The 23,099-nt window shown below is 38.5% G+C and overlaps 2 protein-coding genes across 6 annotated transcripts; one reads left to right on the forward strand and one right to left on the reverse strand.

Moving 5' to 3' along the window:
- Nucleotides 1-349: 349 nt before the first annotated feature.
- Nucleotides 350-15,372, reverse strand: atg9b (autophagy related 9B). 5 transcript variants are annotated; one of them, XR_008829219.1, is made up of 15 exons: nucleotides 14,680-15,372; nucleotides 14,474-14,519; nucleotides 14,072-14,134; nucleotides 13,144-13,314; nucleotides 11,232-11,373; nucleotides 10,307-11,055; nucleotides 9,694-9,847; nucleotides 9,265-9,444; nucleotides 8,871-9,116; nucleotides 8,293-8,531; nucleotides 8,068-8,161; nucleotides 7,729-7,813; nucleotides 7,226-7,401; nucleotides 2,139-2,298; nucleotides 350-2,027 (listed from the first exon to the last, which is right to left on the reverse strand). XR_008829219.1 is itself a non-coding variant. In XM_056391704.1 (14 exons), exons 1-13 carry the CDS (start codon nucleotides 14,786-14,788, stop codon nucleotides 7,244-7,246), a joined length of 2,436 nt encoding a protein of 811 aa, XP_056247679.1. In that variant the 5' UTR covers nucleotides 14,789-15,372; the 3' UTR covers nucleotides 2,715-3,743; nucleotides 7,226-7,243. The 5 variants fall into 5 exon arrangements, 3 of the variants coding, with proteins under 3 accessions (XP_056247679.1, XP_056247678.1, XP_056247676.1); XR_008829218.1 differs by lacking the exons at nucleotides 350-2,027; nucleotides 2,139-2,298 and adding exons at nucleotides 2,715-3,417; nucleotides 3,673-3,743; XM_056391704.1 differs by lacking the exons at nucleotides 350-2,027; nucleotides 2,139-2,298 and adding an exon at nucleotides 2,715-3,743.
- A 652-nt stretch (nucleotides 15,373-16,024) lies between these two features.
- Nucleotides 16,025-22,529, forward strand: abcb8 (ATP-binding cassette, sub-family B (MDR/TAP), member 8). The gene is made up of 16 exons (XM_056390309.1): nucleotides 16,025-16,235; nucleotides 17,427-17,757; nucleotides 17,884-18,039; nucleotides 18,794-18,888; nucleotides 19,035-19,140; nucleotides 19,246-19,407; nucleotides 19,914-19,999; nucleotides 20,115-20,212; nucleotides 20,324-20,429; nucleotides 20,546-20,579; nucleotides 20,723-20,859; nucleotides 20,959-21,053; nucleotides 21,147-21,280; nucleotides 21,416-21,563; nucleotides 21,646-21,896; nucleotides 22,115-22,529. Exons 1-16 carry the CDS (start codon nucleotides 16,132-16,134, stop codon nucleotides 22,196-22,198), a joined length of 2,127 nt encoding a protein of 708 aa, XP_056246284.1. The 5' UTR covers nucleotides 16,025-16,131; the 3' UTR covers nucleotides 22,199-22,529.
- Nucleotides 22,530-23,099: the final 570 nt, after the last annotated feature.

Raw genomic sequence — 23,099 nt, forward strand, 5'->3', positions numbered from 1 at the left:
ACAATAACAATAACAATGACAATAACAATAATTATTATTATCATTATCATTATTATTATTATTATTATTAGTAGTAGTATTGGTATTATTAATTGAATGATAATAATACATTTATTATCAATTAAATCATTGTATTTAATGATTTATTTATTAACACTCAAATTCCATGTACTTTGTTCGTTTCTGTTCATTTATCTCTCAACATGAAGACCTAAATACATGAAGGTCTCCATACAATAAGACAATAAAATAATCATATTAGATCTGCAGTGTATACTGATTTTTGTCTTTATATATATGCAATTTATAGGCCTACTATATATAATTGCCTCCCAGGTTCCTAAAAACTCCCAAATTTCCCAAAAAACAAACTTTTTGGACATGACCTCAGCGTCCTCACTGTTAGCTAAGGCCCTGCCTTTTTAGATTCATTACATTCGTTTATTCTCATCAGCCTATAAAAATGCTTTTGGAAGCTGTGATAGTAGTTCTAGCATTGTCCAAGGAGGTACAGAGAATTTATTTTTTATTTTGTTTTAAGCCAAAATACATGGAGTGGGCTCCAAACATCTGAGATGATTTCATGAGAACGTAGCCTAAGACTTTTAGATACTAAATACCAACAGTGGTAGGTATTTCAGACATTAATTTATGAACACTGTAGTTAAGGCCGCTTAAGGTTATTAATTTTGTGTTGACTTGAATCCTGTGACTTAGACTGGAATCATTGTGTAGTTACACTATAGATCCACAAGCAGCCAGAAATGCTGAACATTTGCAACTTTGTGACCTGCAACTCAACCTCTTACCACTACAAGCTGTATGTTGTGATCCTTTGGCACAAGTTAACACAGGCTGTAGAGGCAAGTGAATTTGAGGATGCACCAAATCAAAAATGAAGTGGTTGAATGTGAAGCTAGCTTGTGCACTGGAGTTCTTGACCAACAACAGCTGGGCACAATGACTGTGAAAGTTTCCAGTTTGGCAGAATTATAGGCCTACCCCTGTTGTTGTGACAAAACCCAGGTGATTATTGGAGTTGTTGAATAGTTTTGGCATATTTTCCAGTTGTGACAAAGGCTTAATAGTTTCTCTACCCTTCACTAGATCTGTGCCCTTTTTCCAACTCTGATCTGAATGCTGACTGACAGATATGAAAATAATATAAATCCACTAATCACTCTTGTGGGAAATAAGCTTTTTTCCCCAAAATGCTTTTATAACTTCATTTTTTGACTTGTTTCAGGTGGTCCAACCAGTAGGCAGTTGTAGTCAATCAATCATAATTCCACAAATTTTCTAAATAATAACACTGCATTAATTTCAAGTCTATGGTATGGTATTCTTTTTTTTAAACTTCTCATTATGTTTCTTCATTGTCACTCTATCCTTTTCTCGTGGCCTAGAAACTAGAAAATCCCTGTCATCCATGTGTATGTATGCAGTATGTGTTGATCCTAATATTGACTGAATGTAAATGTGATTGGGTTAAGCTGAGAGATTAGCTGAACTTGCCACAGAGCTTGTGGCACATTGTACTCCACAACCACCACTGTGACAGCTGCTTTACAGCTGCCTATAATTAAGTTATGACTTCATACTATAAGCTAAAATACAGTAATGCGTTAAATGTATCTCCCATGCCGTCTTTACAATGACGAAAACACTTAGCAATCATTCAGAATGACATAGCAGTCCTTAGACCGCAGGGTGTGCCACTTTCTATTATTTTCTACTTTATCACTGGTTGAGATGTGATTATATTTCTGGAATATAATGTTTACACGATCTAGAAAAACTGGGGTAGCAAGTTGTACCCCTTCCTTCCCTATTCTTTTGCTTCCATGGTATTTTCTTAGTCTTCCAGCATGGGCTTTCCCCCAGTGCCAATGAGTGACAGCAGCAGGTCGCTTGGACCCTGAATTAAACTCCCCGAAACTCTAGCAGACGGTAATCCACTGTTGCTGCTTGCCCCCACTTCATCCCCTTCTGGCTACTGTGTTTGGTTTCCATACTCCTGAACTATACTGAGAAAAAGAACAATTACAAGAAATGAATAGATAACTCTTTTGTCTATCTCTGTGTAATATTTGGGAAAAATAAAACAAAGTTTTATATCAACTTAAATTTGAACTTACCACTAACTGCTTTTCTCTACCTCCTCTGCTCTCTGTACTCTAAAGCTCTTGGTGCACAGTCAGTTGATAGCATCAGATCACAGATCATGGATGGTATTTCCACAACCTTTGGTAATCGTCCAAAACTCACTCTCAGCCAGTGGTCACCCTCTCATAGCACCTGGAACAAAAAACAGCAGAGGGCAGTAGACAGGCACACAGTACCTGGCTATGCTTTTAGCAACTATAGTGTTGGCAAGTAAAACATTTCTTAGCGATGAGCCAATTTTCACAAAATGGATGCAATGTATACTCTCCAATATCTGACATCATGGCCTTCCAGCTGACCTCTCAGCCATTTCAAGGATAAGGTCATGGTTGTATCATGTTCACAGTTGAAACACATGGAGGTTACCTCAAAAGAACATTTACACAGCGGATGACAAGTGAGACAAATGTCAGTAGTACCAAGGACAGATAGCCAAGAGTGAACAGCAGATGGCATATGTGTGCCTTAAAAGGCTCAGGAGGACTTGAACAATGATATGAACCAACCGGAGGGAAAAAATAGATGAGACTAAATAGTGTGTAGCAAAATAGGAACATGTGGTGTTTATTTACAATGCAGATACCATTTACAGTAGTGTCAGAAATAAGACAACAGGGTTAACAAGGGACAATGAGCTGCTGCCACAGAAGACAGGAAACAAGTCACCCAAACTGTTCTAAAATGAGGACAAAGACCAATCTACAAAAATTACTTTTTCAAAATGTTAGAATGAGGGAACCTATCATCAAACCAAATGCATATAACAAAGTGTACCTATGGTATACTTGCGCCAGGAATCAGCTTATATTAAAAGCAATCGAAACATTTGAGATTACATATGATGCTGTGTTGTCCTCGTTTGTGAATTGCAACCTGAGGGTTTAGATGAATAGAAGAGGTTACAAGATTATTAAGAGGAGAGGAATACAGAAGAAAAAAAAAAAACATACACAAAGATTTGTTTTTCATTTTTGTAAAGAACAGGCTACTTTTACTTCCTTTGATAAAAATCACTCTTTAGTTGGTCACAACCATCAGACTGACATCAGCCAAAAGGTGTGGAACAACAGGTCCATGTTTTGCTTTTCATGCAACTTGCATTTGTTTACCACAGTGTCTTTTATGAAACTCGCCCTGGGAGTTGACCAAGTCAGTTTGGTAGTTTATTCTCTGTACAGCGACCAGTTTGGAACATCACAGACATAACGTACAGAGCCCTTCTTCATCAGCCTCAGTCATATTTTGTATCAACTGTGAATACATGTAAACATAAGTTATTTAACATGCTGCTAAGTGATGTAGTGTTGATGGTGGTTCTAGATACACTGTCAAAAGTTCACCAAACTCGTCACAATTCATTCCTATAGGGACCATGAATGTCTGTAGCAAATCTCATGGCAATCCATGCAGTAGGGCAGACAGACTGAAGCGGCTTTGAGCCATGACATGGAACCATGCTAAAAAAAAAAACTTAATATAAATTAATGTTGTGATACAAAAGGTTACCTCTTGAAGGCCAACATCATCACCAATAGAATCAGTCTGGGACAGACATTGTATTCTTTCACTTGCTGACACTGCAAACCAGCAACAACAATGCAGAACAGAGAGAAAATTAAAATATATTTTTATTTCAAATAAACGTCACATAATGATCCACACATGAAATGATTAAATACACTCAAAATAAGATTTATTTGCCTCTCTACTCACTCACAGGAAACAACACGTCTTGTAAAGCTGTGCTGAAAACAAGTTCATTTGGCATGTTTAATTTTTCAGCTAGTGTTTCTTCATTTACAGAACAAAACAAACAGACAAACCAATGTACCAGAAAAACCAAAATATGTCTTAAAACATATTAAACATTTCAGGATGAAAACTTAGCACCTTGTTCCAGTCACTGTGATTTTTAGACTGGTGTATAGTGTATAAGAGACCATAGTATGATGAGAAGGTTGGCCATGATGACACTGCCAATTACAAGGCATACTCCTGCTTCTTTAGGATTTTCGAGACAGTGCAAGTTTAGACACCATGTTGAGAAGAAGTGCACTGTCAGATGCAACAGACTGACACAAGATCTCAAGGTCAGTTTGCAACTCATCTTACAAGCCACATCCACAATTTCACTACATACATGATGCTTTACACAATGACTTGCCAAACAAAAATACTGTACATAGTATGTGCTGCTAAATTTGTGAAAGCAAGCATCTGATGGTTTACATGAAATGGCTTCTAATAAGAATGAACACTAATCCTTAACACTAAGGCACTGCTGAAAATAAAATGACAAACACAACAGTGAGGTGTACATGTGGAGACTCTGTGCACAAAGCTGAGCTCCAGTGTCTCTGCAACATCAACTCACTGCATTTGTAAGATGAACCATAAATAAACAGTGACCACAATACCCATGTATGTAAGTGTGTGACAGAAACACACATCATCCCCTACAGGGCAAACTTTTTACTAACCAGAGGTAAGAATGACCTTATGTGATTGGCCACAGTGTTTCCAGATGGTCTGCTGTGGACAATGACATTACAATATGTGCTGATGCTATGCTTATATACAAAAAATGAGAAGAGGTCGTTTAGGATGGAGATTGACTCTGTGTCCCTTTTGAGACCTGCCCTTTCTAAAGTGTAACTGATGCAAGTACTGTATATTTATATCATATTATATATGTATATATATATGTGTGTGTGTGTGTGTGTGTGTGTGTGTATATATAAACACACACATATATATATATATGTATATATATATATATATACACACACACACACACTCATAAACATTTTAAAAAATGGTTTGTTTTTTCAGTGCAAAGTTCTGAGTTTATGTTAGCATAACTAAGCAGGTGTCAAAATGCATTCCTTCTACAGACACACAAACACTCACAAAGAAAGTGGAATAGTTTCTTAACACGTGAGACGGCACAGACATATCTGTACCCTATAAAGTCTTGCAGTAGTGGAGGATGAGATCTATGTTACTGTGATCTTTGTAGAATGCAACAAAAATAGATAAAAGTGATATTTTACGCACTACAGCAACAACTAGATTTAGTCCCAGTTTATTTTAAGTTTAAATCACATTCAACATCAGGCAGCTGGGCATGTTATTTTTGCATTAATAAAACCTTTATATCACAACTTTAAAAGTAAAATTTGTTTTCTGAAACTACTGTTAGTGAGGGGGGGTACATGCCATTTCTTTCATGAATAAGATTATAAGCTTTTATGAAAGTAAATCATTTGACAAAACAATCTAGCTATTTTTGTTGAAATAAATAATACATATATATCAATTAAATATCTGGGGGAAAACAGGTAATAAATACTCTTATAGCGAACAAATGATGCTGACTGTGGAAAGGCTTTTTTCTCCTCATGCTCTTACTTTGAAAGTGTAAAGCCTGAAAAAATATAAAGCCTGAGAGGAACTGTCCTGTCCTAAAATCTTAAAACCTAAAGCTGCAGAAGCTACAGCATACGCTCTGACATCAGCCCTTATGATAAACTTCCATTTATATGTGAGCTTTTTGGGAAATGGACACAAACAAAATGCTGATGTGCACAACAAAGATTTGTAAAAGCAATACCACCCTGTTTTGTTGTTAAAAAAAAAAAAGAAAAAGATTCCTCCCCATCGTTTCTGGGATATCTGACTTAAAACATCTTCTGGACAAGAAATAGGAACAGAAAACGAAATGGGTTCCATTTACACCAGCCATTAAAAACCAAAATGCAGTTAAAGGATGCATCTGTACACTGCAAAAAAAAAATATGAGTATATATTTACACGAGTAAATACACTGCAGAGGTACTGATTGGAGTATTAGTTTTTCTTCACCACCACTGAGGTAATATGGAAAACTTGGATTTAAATACATATGTTTATATGGGTGTTAAGGCATAAAGCTGACTTTGTGTCCAGCCTAAAGAGAATTAAAAAGACATCTTCTATCTGCATTGAGATTTTGATGCCAACTGTACTTGGAGGCCAAATTTCACTCCTGTTTTTAAGAAAAAGCAATGCCTTGATAGATCAGCTGTCGAAATATTAATACTGGACAAAATCTGCACTTAGGATCACTAAACACAGAGAGCAGCATCAAAGCATGTGTATGCCTAGTTTAAAGACGTGTTTTTATCAAACCCAATCGGCTTTTGCTAGGTACACATGGTGTTGAAGTTGTACAGCCACTGTACAGTCAGCTCTTTATCATATCAATACTTGGTATCTTTTTAAAGGATTAGATCTGGTAGTAAAAATGTGGACTTTTAAAGAATAAGTAAGACGAAAAAAGTGTATTTACAAATCACCAGGGTTAAACAGCACAACTTGAAATACTGTATTTTTTTTTTTTTTTTCTCCAGATGATCAAAATTGTTCAGGCAGCTAACATACAGCTTGCAGTCTCTGTAGCACAGACCAAGACGCCACTCTGTGAAATGTTCAATCAGATTCACACTGTAAAACCTTGTGATGCACAAAATAGATGAATCATGCACACAGAGGCTTTGGAGAAGTTGTGATGAACCTTTGCCTTTTGCATTCCACAATAAAAGTGCCCACATCCATTATCCCACAATTATCCTATGGATACATTATATTGTCTCTATGTCACATATACTTTGCAGTTGTCTGTACATGTTTATTATAAGATCTTGATGAAACGGACGGAAGACATATGGTTTCCCTGATGCCATAGTCTGCCTGATGTGACAGGATGAGGCGTGGAGGTGCAAGGACAGTGGTTATTCAGTGAGCCCCTCCCACTAATGAATGAATGTTGTTTTAAAGGTCCATGCTAAATTCTCCATGAAGATCATCTAAGGCCACAATGTTCATCGAAGAAAGTAAAATGTAAACACTATAAAAAAAAAAAAAAAAAGAGAAGAGAAATTATCATGGCAAATTATCCTTTGTCGGATAAAAGGCCATTGTTGTTAGGTGCAACAAACTAGTATGTCACAGAATACAAAATCACAAAGCATAGATCGTGGACAAGTATCATCTTAGAGTTTAAAAATTAAGTATATACCTTATGACATAAGGCACTTCAACAACTACTCCTGGTGCCCTGCTTTGGAGTAGATCCACTGTTAATCTCCTGATCATCTTCATCCTCATCCTCCTCTTCCTCCTCCTGCCAGCCGCCAAGGTGGACAACGGTGGGCATGGACATGCTGGAACCAAGACCACTATGTGCCTGGAAGCCTGATAAGAGTTTTAGGATAGTCTGGTTTAAATTTCACAATTTTCCATTTTCGTTTAGTTAACACTTCAGATTTAATGTTCAGTGTTTTTAGATATTTTTTTTAAAATAGATTAACAGTTGCAATACGCTTAAACAAATGTTACTACTTCCAAAGATTTGGGAATTAAACCTAAACTCTGTTCCAATCTAATCTAAAGTCATTGTCCTTGTAAGTAACTTACTCAAACCAAATATCAAAAATATTTCTTACTGTAGTTTTAAATGTTCAATTCCCCTAAAGAGAACTTTTTGATACGCCAAAGTTAAGAATCAATATTTTCATTTACCAGTGTTTGTGTGCAGATCTCTCATTGGCACTGAGCTCTGCCACTGCCCTGAACTTCTCTGTGGGTGGGAGCTCTGCTGGTGGAGCTGAAGAAACAAGCAATTGTCAGTGTACATGATAACGGAGCCTTTGACTAGTGGTGCACAAGGAATACTCAAAGTGGTATTTCACCCAAACTTGATCTTTTGCGCATCAAACATTCATCCATGCAGAATTAAAAGTAGATGTTTTGACTTTTTGTTGAGTATAACTTTAAAACTCCAGGCACACAACAGGAAAAGGAGGCTAGGTATAACAATAATAATGTTCAAAGGCTATAGTTAATGGTAAAGGAAATCACCTCATGCATGTAGATGGCATGGAGGCTCATCTCTGCAGAGGCGAATTCTGAGTGCAGTGGATTGCTCCGGATGCGTGAGTCACTGTTGGACATACTGAAAAAGAAACGTGTTAATCAAAGCTGATGATGCTCAAGTCTTTGCATTTATTTAGTGGTTTCAACATACGCTAATGCAGCTGCATTAAGTAAATAATGCAGAAGTAAATACAGTGGCTGATTAAAAACCTGTCAATGATGGTGCGATCACTGCGGTACATGGTGCTCTCGGGGTGGACGGAGGAGGGCAGGAGACCCTGTGAACGGCCGCGGCTGGTATGTGCAAGCTGGGAGGTGGACAAAGAGGCCAGGACACTGGCAGCAGCAGATGCAGCGGTGCTTGGTGGGATGAAGTGATGGTCTCGTCCTTGTAGTCCGGATGCAGTTAGAATGGGGTGGGCCAGGACACTGGCCAACAGATTATCAGGCTGGAAACAACACCATACAATACAGTGCAAGTAAATAAAATCATAGAGAAAAAAATACAGGGTAATTACAGGGTAATTTTTTATGGGGGTAAAATATCAAGTTGTTTATGGTTAAATGGCTTATGTAGAAAAAAATATTCTAGAAGTATTTAAATATGAATAATGAATATTTTTCACTAACATTTATGCTGTTGTTAATGTATTACTGTTTATCACATAAGCTGACAGTCTCCATACAGCTTCCAATATTTACAGAAAATACAATTTACTTAACATGACTTATATATTCAGCTCATGTGTGGTACATGTGTTATCTCCATGGTCCTCAGGGTCTCTTACCCCAGTGGCAGACTCATTGGATTGCAGTGAGGTGCAGAGAGGAGCCTCAGAAAGCAGCAGCTGGGTGGAGGGGCCACCCTGCGCATCATGATGCACCTTCTCCTTTAGATGGCTGATAAACACTGAGCTCTCCTGTGGCGGCTGCCAGCGTGGATTCTTAATGGTGAAATGCATGAGGGACAATTCTGTCTTGCCATTCTCAGCCTGTTGGTATACAGAGGCCTCTGTTTGGCCCTCCGACATCCACTGCAGACACATCCAAAGATACATAAAGTCAAAAAAAACATATTATCACAGTATTCACTGAGACATGAGCTTATTATGGATTAGCCTTTCTTCAATTCCACAAATGTATTGAATAGGCTGGCTGTATGACAGAAGGAAAAAGCCTTACTGTTGGGTTTCCATGGCGTCTGATATCCATCTGTGCAAAGGAACAGATGTCTCCAACTCCAACTACCTCCACAGTAAAGTTTCTGAAGAAGTCAATGATCTCTAGAGACTTGTTCCTCAAAAGAAAGATGAGAATGAAGGGTGTGACGATGGGACTGAGCAACTCCTCCAAGATAAACACCTGATTTGGACACAGAAAACATCATAAGTTCTCTAATTGTTAAAATATTCATATTCCAGATTAAGTCACAAGTTGATCAATGTTCCCAAGAATGTGTCAATAAATCAAGTGATCTTACAATCTGACTGTACCCTGCCTGACTAAGACTTAATAATGACCAGATGCTACTTGAACAACTTCATCAATCACAACCAAAATACATCCATAATTTCAGTTTGAGTGTGATAAATGTGTTTCTCCCATCCTCACCGCTTTGTACTGGAACAGCTGTGCCACCTCGTCACGGGTCTCACTCTTGTTAGCACTGCCCCTCCAGTGGTCTGGCATGTAGTGAATGTGTGCCAGCATGCACTGCAGCAGCTGTTCTGGACACCACACCATATGCTCATCTGGGATGAAGGACCTGGCATTGGACGTGTACAAAATGTGAACATTTTTCAACAGTACCACTGTACAGTATCTGTACATGTGAGATAAGTGAATTAAGAAAACTTAAGGGTTTATTACATTTGATTTTGATTGAAAATCTGTGACTGATTGGGAAACATGTTAATAAATAAGTGATATGCAGGATGACTACAGTTGTAAATAAAAGTAGTTTCCTCATCAGATAACTTTCCCCCACAAGTTGGAAAGGTTCTGCAACCCATAAAATATAAATGAAATAAATGAATCACTCAATTTCAATAAACAGGAGAAAAAGCTGCAAATGAAATTACATCACAATATACAGATGTATATGTTTGTATATCTTAGTATAAATAGCAAAGGAAACGTAGTACTGACAACCTCCTTAAGTTTTACACCTACAGGGAGTGATTCAGAAATGGTCTCAGGAAAAAACATGGCTCTGAAAACTCACCTGGCAATAGTAATAACCACCCCCAGCACAGTGATAGCAGTCAGAATGTGCTGCACTGTCAGAACGTCTTCATCATAGACTGTCAGTGCAATGAGAACAGCCAATACTGAGCCTGAGAAGAAGGCAAAGTTCTTTGCAAGCACAGTCAGCAGTGGTGATGTAAAGGAATTCATGTATTTGGAAGTGGGCTTGTAGCCACGACCTAGACGTCCATGCAGCTCATGGTCCAGCTCATTGAAGTGACGCAGGTATAGGCGACCATACAGGGACCAGCGCCGTGCACCCAGGCTTCCAGGTTCTCTGCGGATCACTTCTGTATAGCTGAAGAAAGCGTACAGCACCTGCCACACCAGGATGAATGGGCACAGCAGCAAATTGGCCAAACCCATTAGCAGGATGACTCTGCTAAGCTGCTGGGCAAGCTCTAGGCGGTTCCCATTCCGCTTGTACTTGGGGTGCAGGTTCCATTTATTCTGAAACAGAGAGCCAGGACCCCAGAAGAGGATGAGCTCAAAGTTGTACTTGAGGCCCTGGGTGAGGAACACCACATTGCCCAGCAGGGGGAGCTGCAGCTGCACTGGCAGCAGTGATTTGTTTATCATGGCCACCATGTAGTTCTTGAATCGCAGGATGCGGTGATAGATGTCAAGTTCTGTCAGCTCTTTCTTGTGTATGCACATTTGCTGTTCTCGCTGCAGGCTGATGAGCCGGTCCTGAACTTCCTGCCATGTGAAGTTGCATAGTTCATCCTGGTATAAAGAGACACAGAGCAAAAAGTAAACTGTCAATGCATGACACCACAACTCAAATCAGTGGCATCATCATATCTCTTCTTACAATAAGTGCAAGACACTTGTAACGAGATGGATTTGGATGACCATTTTCTGCAGCACTTTTGGTACAGGTCTCCAGGTGTAGCACTTACCATTCTGATCTTCAGTGCTTTGATGTAGAACTGCCTGATCTCCCAGTAGCTCAGAACATTGCAAAAGACTTTAACAAGTCGATAGATCCAGAAGATGGCTGCCATGATGAGAAGAAATATAATCCAGCTGTTCTCTTGAATCCTGAATGGAAGCAGAGGAAGTAGAAGCATCGCAAATAAAGCTTATAAAGTTTATTAGAAAAAACAAGTCTTGACCACTTGTTTTTTCATGAGGCCTATTTGGGTATCAGAATTACTGAAAAATGTTTGAAGTAGATATGCAACAGCAAAAATATGACATGCCCACCTCTGTTATGGCTGAACTTTATTTAGTATGCAATTTAAAATATGATAAACAGTTGAGAAACTGTTGCTCTCAGTGTATATTGTAATCTATTAAACTGGCACTGAGCTCCTGTTTACAGGTTTTGGGTGAGGTGGCCTGCTTACTTCACTCTATAATTAAGGAAGGTTCCAAGTATCCCGTATCAAAACACAGAACATGCTGAGCATCAGTAATTTGTTCTTACAAACACACATTAGCCCTCACCTGATTGATGCTCTTTTAAGTAATTTCTATATCATTTCATATAGGATTCATTTTCAGACATATTAAAAAAACATTAAATGTTCTCAAGTATCAAGTATCTGGTTTTAAAAGGGAAACTAGAGATGGGGTATGAGGACAGAGAGACTCCAAACTGTTGGACAAGCTGTTCCCAAATTAGAATTCCAAGCTGTTGTACGTCATTGACTTTGATATTTGACTTCTGAGACACAGTCAGAATGAGGAAGAAATTGATGATGAGAGGGCTATGAGCTAGTTCGAGAAAACAAGCAGAGGCAAGGCTACGTCTTAGGGAAAAAAATATGACAACACAGGGCTGGAGGGGGAGGTCATGTGGTTGTCAGCTTGCTGGCACAGCCAAGTTGTCAGTAGCTCGACTGGAGTGAAGCTATCAATTACACTGCCCTGTTCCCTAAAGCCAGTGTGAACACATGTTGCAATTCGAAGCTACCAATCTCAGGTTGAAATAAACAACAAAATTTCATAGAAACTGACATCACCTGTTCTTGAAATGAAATAGACTTAAAAACAACATTTCAATCCAATAAAAACAGAAAAAAACAGAAATTCAAACCTTGTTTCATTTTGAACTGTTTTAAATCAGTGGCAAATGTTAATGCTAGCTGTCCTGGTATTCTGTTATTACCACTGGTATTAAAACTATTTCCAAGATGAATAAGTTTAATTTGACAGATGTTTAAAAAAAAATACTGCACATTTAAAAATGCAAATGTTTGATGTGTTAAAGGTTGCTTCTTTTATGTCTAAAGAATAAAATCAAGCAATGGATACTCAGGTCAGCACATAGATGGTTGAGTGTTCATCTCATACAAGTTGATTATAAGAGCATGTCTTCTTAAATCACAGCTAACAGTGCTGACAGTTAATAAGAGTTAAAAGAGTCATTGTTTAGCATTACAAATACAAGAGAGTGCTCATCATTTTCTAGGGGAAACCAAGAAACCCACAGGGTACAACTAAATAGGCTACTGTTCCATATTCCTACTCTGTGAATGTGACTGTATCTTGCTGTCTGAAGCTACATCTCACACAATCCAATAAGAAATTAAGTCTGAAAGTCTAATTACAACTGTATTAAGCCAGACAACTTAAATCCCTCTAAAGGCCTGCCTCCAAAAGGGTTCTTATAATATCCAAGACTTTGTGTGCTTCAGAACAAAGTATCTAATCAAACTGGCTGAAATGTGAGGACAAGCACATCAGACATAATTTTATGTGACTGTATAGCTTTTTCAATTAATTCACCTTGGCTTTTCCACTCATTTTCCGCAACAGGAAAAAAAACCCTCTCACACACTAAAGCTCAACATAAGACATCATTACCTCTGAGTGCACTGCTGGCTAGGCAGGATGGCATCTGGGAGAGTGACTTTGTTCCTGTCCAAGGGGTTCTGGCCTGGCCCGGTGTGGTTGACTGCTCGATTGGCAAAAAGGACATCATACTCCACGCAGTTGACGAGGAACGTTGTGAATGTGACAACAAACAAAAGCTGACTGTGACGAGACGAGAAAACCAGAGATTAGGCTTCATACTTCATGACAGTAAAAACACTAGGTAACCCAAAAAAATAACAATGACTATTGATTAAAACTGGTATATAGTAAATTGAGATAAGTGACAATATTTAATTTTGAACTATCAAGAAACAGACAGTACACTCTGCATATACTGACAAGCGATTAATTCATAATAGTGCGTTTAAGACAGATCAATTGCAGTTCCCTTATTAAATATGTTGACAGGCTGAGGTTTGTTTTTAGCCGTCGTTATGAGGACAGATTTTCAACAGCTAATGGTTTAATGGGCCATATATTTATTAGCCCACTGTGGGCAGATTCAGGAATACATCAGACCAGGACCAGGAGAATAACAGTGATGGCCTACTGGCATGGTATCAAGCAGCAGGCCAATAAAATAAACAATATTATGCACTGACGTACTGGCCCAAAATGAACTGATTAAGGCTAGCAGAATAGAGTATAACATGAGAAATGCTAAGATACTAAAGGAAAAAAAAATTTCACGTAGGTTTATGTACAGGTGCTGTTGAAATCATGCAGTTGAGCTTGTTCATGCTGATGCCTGAGGCACACTTGACTGTCACAACAACATGAAAAAGTACCAGTGATATACATAAGGCCTATATCTTACTGAAATGAAAGCATCCTGTTGGAACTGAAAACTCAACTCATCTAATGTTTGAGCTCAATCAATCTCAACATAATTAACTCTGTACTTTCTAATACTTACACAAGTTCAAAGAACTCTGACAACATCATACAAGCAAAGCCATTCTTTTGATGAAAATGATAGATGTGGACAGCTGGTTAAGGAAAATCTGAAATACACTGAAAACATTAAACATGACCTTATACAGTCAGATTGATCAAGAAAAGGGTAATCATGAGGATAACACAAGATATCACAAATCAAACTCAAGTTTCTGTAGAAAATTCACTTTCACATTGATCCCTATAGTCCAAGTATATGACAGTCAAGAAGTAAACATTGTGAAATTCAGCGTTTCTAAATATGACTACTCACAAGCACCTTAATACGTTTGTGAGTCAGCATGACATGATGCCAGTGACATATGCAATGACAATACACTTTGCTAGACCAGCTATTAAACTACACTGTAATTTAAAGGATATCCTTGTGAAGAAATTATCCAGGTTCTTGATATGGTGCCATGAATCTGTAACAGAAATTAAAGCATTAAACTCTAATCAAAAATGACCCAGTTGCAACATCTGTTTCAGACAACCAACGTATTTATCAGGTATGAAACTTTCACAATGCAGTCAGCCAATAATATTTAAAGACCATTTGTACTTTTGTTTTAGTGACATGATTACCTTTCAGGCCTTCAGGCACATGCACCAGTAAATCCTCCTCCCCGGGTGGCGAGTCCTCCTCAAAGTCCTCAATTCTCTGATACTCCTGGTAAGCTTCAAGATTGGCCATTGTGCTTCACATTCTTAGGGTCACTCCCAACTGACGAGCTACTTGTAGTAAACACTGTCCGAAACGAATGCAGTCTCGCAACCTAAGCTACATAACTGTAACTAGCTACTAGGCAGCTCAAGCAATTCAAGAAAGGGTAACGTTAGCTACAGCTAACATTAGCTTGCTAACTTGCTAGTCTGACGGACGGCGCTTGTGTAACCTTACACTACCACGATAACATGTTAAATAAAAGAAAGCAGTTTAAAATTTAGTAGACACGTATTCGTTAGATAACTAATGCATTTAAAATACCTACATGTAAGCTAACTACCTAAGCCAACAGTGTGATGGTTGGCTAGCCTGTGAATGATTCAGCCACTCGTGTAGTCAGGGTGACAACGGTTTGTTTTGTTCCCGACTTGGTCCGTCCATCTGCTGCTCTTGATCTTCTTTCGTATTTGCTATGAGTCCAATCTTGTCCAGAGCTCGTTTAATACACACAGCTATGTTTAATCATGATACGGTGGTCTTCAGCCTGCCGCGAGGTCCGTTAGTCGGTTTCCAAAAATACACTATCCTGTGTGTGTCCACTGTTTTTGTCTTTCACAAACAAATGTCAACAAAACGTCATTGACGTCACTTTGGGTTTAATGCTGCATTCACGAGGTGTCGGTAGATTAGGAAGAACAAGAAAAACACCAGTTGGAACATGGATATATTGGATGTGTTGACACAAGGTGGCAACGTTAACCTTGTATTCACATCAGATAAATAGCCAAAATGTGCGACTTTTGTTGTGGTACGTATTTGTGTTGGTCTATGCAGTCAGCTGAATCGATTGAGTTAACAGTGAATTTGATTCTGTCTTCTGCCGTTTGAGAAGTTTTTTAAAGTGTTCAAAGGTCCTTCCACTAAGTGTGCGATATAGTTAGTGTAAAACATTCTCAATATATCCGACTCAGATTCACAATTTGGAGATTGTCGTTGACAGTTTTCCCACTAGGATCCTCATAATTACGATTTACACTATCTGACTAAATGCGACATACCCGTCGTCATTTCCGGTAAAGGGTTGTAGTTTTCTTGAGTTTTTCCGAAGAAAGTCCGATTTTGTCGCGTCTCTGTTTAACAGTGGTGTATAAATCGCTTCAAATTCTTCAGCATACTGCCTGTTGTGAAAAAAAGTAGCACTCTGTTATCTCAAACAAATACCCACAGTAAATATTAGGTCCTGTATAGGTACAGAAATGCATTCTGGGCCAGTACCAACATGGCAGCCTACGGGTTGCCTCTGGATTACTGTAACGCTTAACGATTATATTGACCTAATGAGCTTGGGGTCAGCGAAATAAGCATACATCATGTTTCAGATACTCTGTGGTAAAGCAAGCGTTGCTGCTCCAGTACGGTCATTGTCGTTGTACACGCGATGTAATAAAACAGCAGACATATGGAAACTGTCACGGTAGGGTAATCTAACCTGTTGCTATTTTAGCTAATGACAGCTGATCTGTATCCGATATATAAGTTAATTAATCAATACTGACAAGTCTGGAGTCTGGCCTACTTTTAGTTTCTATACAGTACATCTCGACATAGTTGTTTTGTATTCAGATATAAATAGGTAGGTGCAATGGCATGTACTTGTGTGTTTGAGTTCTACTAGAGCTAAAACAGTAAGCAAATCAATCGACGAGTCCATCGAAACGTAATCAGTAACCATTTTCACGCTAAAGTCCTGTTACAGAAATCAGCAGTTTCAACATTTGGGTGCTCCGGCTTTCATGTGCTGCTTTCTACAGTTACATTACTGTAAATTTAATAGCTTTAGGTTTTGGAAGCAGATTGAGGTTTATACTCACAGTATTCACATGTATAGTGAAAGATTTATTTGTTGGCTGTTATCGTTCCGCCTGGTGATAAATAAATCGGCCAGGTCGATGTATGGGCTTATTATAGATATATCTGGATCAGCCAATATGTAAGTGGGTAAAGAGTGTACTAACTAGCTAAGTTTTCAATTCTAAAAACGTCCAGCACAGAATGTATCTTGATGTGTGTCAAGATGGTTTGTCTCCTCTGCCAAGGAGGTTATGTTTTCATCTGTGTGGGTTTATTTGTCAGCAGGATTATGCAAAATGCACTGATTTTCATCAAACAATGGACAAGGGAAGATCCCATTAAATTATGGTGCAGATATGGATCATTTACTATTTTCTTTCTCTGAAGTCTGGTGTATGTTGTTTGACATTGGCCTTGGCAGAGGTCTGCGCTCTATGACTGCCACTCTAGTTTATGTTATGTGCTTATTTAAAAAGAAAATGCTTTAGGCTGAAATATAATTATCAGATTTTGTCAACTCTAAAATGTACACATTCATATCAGCCTCAAAAATCTGGTTTTCGATCAGGGCCACACTTTCTAGAGCAACTCCAACATTAGATAACAATTAATATAAATTAATTCAGAAGATAATTGGTGATAATGATAATTGCTCAGACTCAGATCAGACTAAACATTTTAAGCCAAAAAACTGACAGACCATAATGCATGTAGAGTTCTTAGAGATATTGCTTTTGTTAAATTGGCTTTGCAAAACTTTAATGATTTAGATTATTGAATGTCTAATTGTGTTAATATTCTTCATCATATCCAGGTGGTATATATCTCCAGGATCTAATGGATACAGCTCCTCACAACAGCCTGGAAATGCTGTCAGTCGTATTTGGAGCCTTACTCAGAGAGCTGTCCGCCAGTCTGCCACCCGAACATCCAAACCCCCAGGAGTGGCTCTTAAGTTCATCCTGGGACCAGCGGTACTCACTGTCTCTGCACGACTGTTTTGCCATGTAGCTTACTGCGAGGCAGATTTGAATAATAACACCCCAGTGGAAGTTGTAGCTAAAAGCCCTGTGCCTGAGTTCAAATGGCACATCCTGTGGGAATTTGTCAAACCTCAGCTCTTTGCTCTCATCGGGGCTGTTGTGGTAAGTCTGAATTAGTTCACTCAAATGTAATGCCAGCGTTATAAAATATGATGTGACACATGCTTAAGGTAGTGACATGTCATTTATGCTAATCAAATAAACATAATAATTTTTTTTTTTTTTCAGCTTGCTTTTGGTGCAGCTATCTTGAATATTCAAATCCCCCTGATACTTGGGGATCTGGTGAATATTGTGGCACGTTATCTGAGAGAACACACTGGCAATTATGCCCATGAGATAAGAGGTCCTGCCTTGAAACTGCTCGGACTGTATGGTATCCAAGTAAGTACTCAAGAAAGGTGTCATTTTTCAAAGTAGTTGCACAACTTAATGAGGCAGTACTTCAACAAGAGTTGAGTAGAATCAGTCTATGATGAGCTAAGCAGGGTCTTTATCAATAATAATGATGAAGCTCTGAGCATGTGTGAGCATGTGTAGTATTATTATACATTTCTACCATTGGTTTTTTTTTTTTTTTTTTTTTTTTGCTGTCAAGTGGAGATATACCTCTATATATAACTATGATTTCCTGGTGAGGTGTTGTATTTCAACAAGGAGACCTGGGGTAAATGTAGCGTTTACAATATGTAATTGCAATATATTGTAGTGGATGAAATAAACTGGACATTTATTTCTCTGTAAATTAACTGAGAAGAAATGTAGGGGGTGGATGCAATAAAAGCAACACCAGGACAATATAATGCGTTCCAATACAATGGCTCTGAATAAGTACCACCTCCATGAAGCTTGTTATACTATAGTGTAGTTTGTGTGTTGTTGTATTACAGTATATTATAAAGTCTTCCTTTTGTTTCAATAAATCCGTCTATTCACATGCGGCTCGCGGATCTGATTGTTTCAGAAAGTTCAATATTTATCTAGTTAGTTAAGGTGCTTGTTTGCTTTACACATCTGCATGCTCTGTTCAGTTTGCTTTCATATAAAAAAAAAAAAGCATATAAAAAATTATAAATGTCACAGCTGTTTTCTGGAAAATGGCCTGTTCCATTGGTCATTAATCACTTCTTTTGTTCAGGGCCTGCTGACGTCTGGCTACATTATCCTGCTTTCAAAGGTGGGAGAGAGAGTGGCAGCAGACATGAGAAAGACCCTTTTTGCATCCTTACTGAGGTACACATCACAAAAGCAGTGATTAGACACATGCGGTCACGGTTGCACGGGTTATCTACTGTTGACTTTATAGATGGACCATATCTGCAGTACAGAAAGGATAACCATTGTTAACACTGCCATTGTTATTTTTTTTTTTGTCTCAGGCAAGATGTGGCGTTCTTTGATGCCAATAAAACTGGGCAGCTGGTGAATCGTTTGACTGCAGACATTCAGGAGTTCAAGTCATCCTTTAAGTTGGTTATCTCTCAGGTATAAAGTGTGAATTTGTGTTCTAAAATAATCAGTAATATGCAAACTATGTGCAAGTTTTAACGTTCAAATTCCAATTTTTTTGCTCTTTTTGCATATTTGCAGGGCCTGCGTAGTCTTACACAGACAGTTGGATGTTTTGTCTCTCTCTACATCATCTCCCCTAAACTCACAGGTTTGACAGTAGTTGTCCTTCCCTGTCTAGTGGGAGCTGGTGCTCTCATCGGCTCATTCCTCCGTAAACTATCTCGTCTGGCTCAAGAACAGGTAAGGTCAAATATAGTGTTAGATTAGGACTGCAGTGTCTTGTACACAGATTGACTTTGATTACCATGTTGTGACGAGGTGCTGCAATGTCAGAATAGCCACAATTCAAAAAGTCGTAGATATGGGCAAGCAGAACAGACCTTGTCATGAATGTGGCAGATGCACTGTACCTTCTCGTCTCTTAACACAGTATAGATCTGTTCTCGCTACTACCCACAAATGTTCAGATGAAAAGTTTCTTCACATCCTCTTGACTCCTTCCTTGATTTTCATCATTCTGTGGGCTGACATGCAAACAGAAAGATATGTCTGTGGCAACACCTGCACTGCGAGATATGTCGCTGACACTCAAAATAAGTAATCACTACTATGCTATTAAACAAAAAAAAACTTTATCTATTCTATTTCACTATCTGTATTTACAACATACACATGTATCTTAAACACATCCATCCATATTATGAAGCCTTTATGTCTGACTGTCTTTACATTGTGTTAAATTTAAGGTGGCAAAAGCAACAGGAGTGGCAGATGAGGCGCTTGGCAATGTGCGAACAGTGAAAGCTTTTGCCATGGAGGAGCGGGAGCTCCAGTAAGTGAGCGTATATTCTGATATAGTCACAGCTATAGTACTTTTAGAGCTACAGTATACTGTGGCTCAGATTTGTAGGGTAAAATGTTTTAATTTACATAATCTTTTCCCCCAGGTTATATTCACATGAAGTTGACAAATCGTGTGAAATGAATGAAAATCTTGGTGCTGGAATAGCCGTTTTCCAAGGACTGTCAAACATCGCCCTGAATTGTGAGTGTGTGTTACTAATGTCAACAGATTAACACAATGTTGAGCAGTTTGGTATTGTATCTCAGAGTTTCTGTAATGGTAATATTTTTGGAATGTGTACCGTTGATACAGGCATTGTTCTGGGAACTATTTTTGCTGGAGGGACTTTAATTTCTAGCAACGAATTGTCCCCTGGAGACCTCATGTCTTTCCTGGTTGCTTCCCAGACTGTTCAGAGGTAAAAGACACAACTTGCTCCACAATGAGTGCTGTATATTACCATTTAATATTAAATGTATTAGTTCAAACATGGCGGATGTTAGTTTATAACTTGTGTATTGTCTTTATGCTCAGGTCATTGGCCAGTATCTCTATCCTTTTTGGACAGGTGAGTAAAAATTCTACACATATCTAGAGCTTGTGTTATCTGAGTGACACACATTTAAAATGAAGAATTATATCATGGGAGCATTTGTCGAAATCTGAAATATCTATGGACCAACATTGACCAACTCTAACATTTTTCTACAGGTGGTGAGAGGAATAAGCTCTGGGGCCCGGGTATTTGAATACCTTGCTTTGGAGCCAACCATCCCACTCTCTGGGGGAGGACGCATCCCGTACCATTCTCTGACAGGAAGAGTGGACTTTATGAACATTTCATTCAGGTTGGAATCTTATCTTAATTCAAAACAAAAGTAGATTGCAGGAACTGAACATAAACATCCACTGATACTATCTATTCATTTCTTTTTGTGAATTTTTAGTTATCCGACAAGACCTGGCCATCAGATTTTAAACAAGTTCAGCTTGACGCTGCCTCCGTCTAAAACTGTTGCCATTGTTGGAGAATCTGGAGGAGGTAATTTCTTAGATTTTAATTCTAATTGTAATTGTGTGATATGTAAACATATATGATAATGAGCCTACAAATGATTAATCCAAATCATTTTAGGAAAGTCCACAGTGGCGTCCTTGCTAGAGCGTTTCTATGACCCGACCAGTGGTGTAATCATGCTGGATGGACTTGACATCCGTACACTTGACCCATCCTGGCTCAGGGGACAAGTTATTGGATTTATCAATCAGGTAAAGTTTGCTTATCATTAGTAGTACTTCATTTTTAAAACAGGGATGTGAATAATAAGTCAGTTTTATAGAAAAATTAATTTGTCACATTTTTAGCTGTCCACTTCTCACCGTATCTCTCAATACTCTGTGTAGGAGCCAGTTTTATTCGGATCATCCGTCATGGAGAACATCCGCTTTGGGAAGCCTGAGGCCACAGATGCTGAGGTCATTAATGCAGCCAAGCAAGCCAATGCTCACCGCTTCATTACAGGTTTCCCAGACGGCTATAACACTGTGGTTGGTAAGTGCTCTCATTTAAGCTTTTCGTACTGTTAAGAAATTTCGGGACGTGTCAATACTAAGCTTTACATTTTTAAAACCAGGTGAGCGAGGTGTGACATTATCAGGTGGGCAGAAACAGCGCATTGCCATCGCCCGCGCCCTGATCAAGAACCCCAGCATCCTGGTGTTGGATGAAGCCACCAGCGCCCTGGACGCAGAATCAGAACGAGTGGTGCAGGAAGCTCTGGACAGGGCCACAAGGGGTCGCACTGTGCTCATCATTGCCCACCGGCTGAGCACCATTCAAGGGGCTGACCTCATCTGTGTCATGAGTAATGGCCGCATTGTGGAGGTGAGGTACCAGAGTACTCAGAGAAATAGAGGTGTTGGTACCTCCTTTTAAATGTCTTGGCTAATTTATTAGACATCCTTGTACATTCAAAGAAGCACTGAGGAGAATTGCCTTCATTCAATTGTCAGCAGTTCATGTGGATATATTGGATGCTTCTTAATGTACTGTGTAATGTAGGTTTTAATTGTATCTAATAGCTTCCTCTCTTTTCTTTTAAGGCTGGGACTCATTTGGAACTGCTGAGCAAAGGAGGACTTTATTCTGATCTGATCCGCAGGCAAAGAACTGAGGGACAGAAATGAACAATGCAAAATGCGCTTACTCTAAATCTATAATAAATAATAGGGTTTATTTTTAAATTAATAGTGGAGGCTTGCATGTACATGATGAATGATAGATAATGTATTGCAAATTTACCAGCTCCATGTCTACTTTTATGACAAACTCTCAAAGTTCTGTATGTAAATGTACTGTATAAGTGGACCAACTGGATCAGCCTGTGATGATTAACAAACTACACGATTGTACAGTCTTTACCTCAAATGAGAACTTAATTTCTGTTTTCTCTTATCCTGTATAGAATGATAAATTATAATGTGATAGAATAAAGAATTAAAATTTGTTTTGATGAGAGTGTGTTTGTATGTTTTCCTTTTTGGGGATCACAATGCACAGTTTGCATGTTTTTTTTCACAAGTGTAGGGTTGAAAAGACAAATCACTGAACCTATATAATGAGAAGTATATGCTTTGTAGACAGTGTCAGCTTCAGTTGCTCTCCACCATCATCCATTCTGTTTAGATCTGTTACCTGTTGAGGAACTACTGTTTTGGCACCAATATTAAGTCCCTTATACAGATGATAACTATTAAACTGTCTTTACAGATGGCAGAAACCTGAGTATATATGATCTTACCGTCAATATGTTACATCTCTTGAGTAACTCAAATCCATTGCAGCAGAGTTACTGGAAACTACAAACTTTTTACAGCCATTATTCTACCCTCCAAAGGCTGAATGCTTGCCCACAGGATTTAGTATGACTTTAATGCTCCTTTTTTATGCGGTATTACTATTTTATCCATCCTTTGGATGTCTGTACAGTATGTGTGCTGCCACTTAAGTATTGCACAAAGGTGAATATTAGCCATCACCTTTCCTCCATAGTATTATGAGCTCATTTGACAAATGGTGTAAGTAAAT

This window comes from Seriola aureovittata, chromosome 12 (assembly GCF_021018895.1).
Source record: "Seriola aureovittata isolate HTS-2021-v1 ecotype China chromosome 12, ASM2101889v1, whole genome shotgun sequence".
Classification (NCBI taxonomy): Eukaryota; Metazoa; Chordata; class Actinopteri; order Carangiformes; family Carangidae; genus Seriola; species Seriola aureovittata.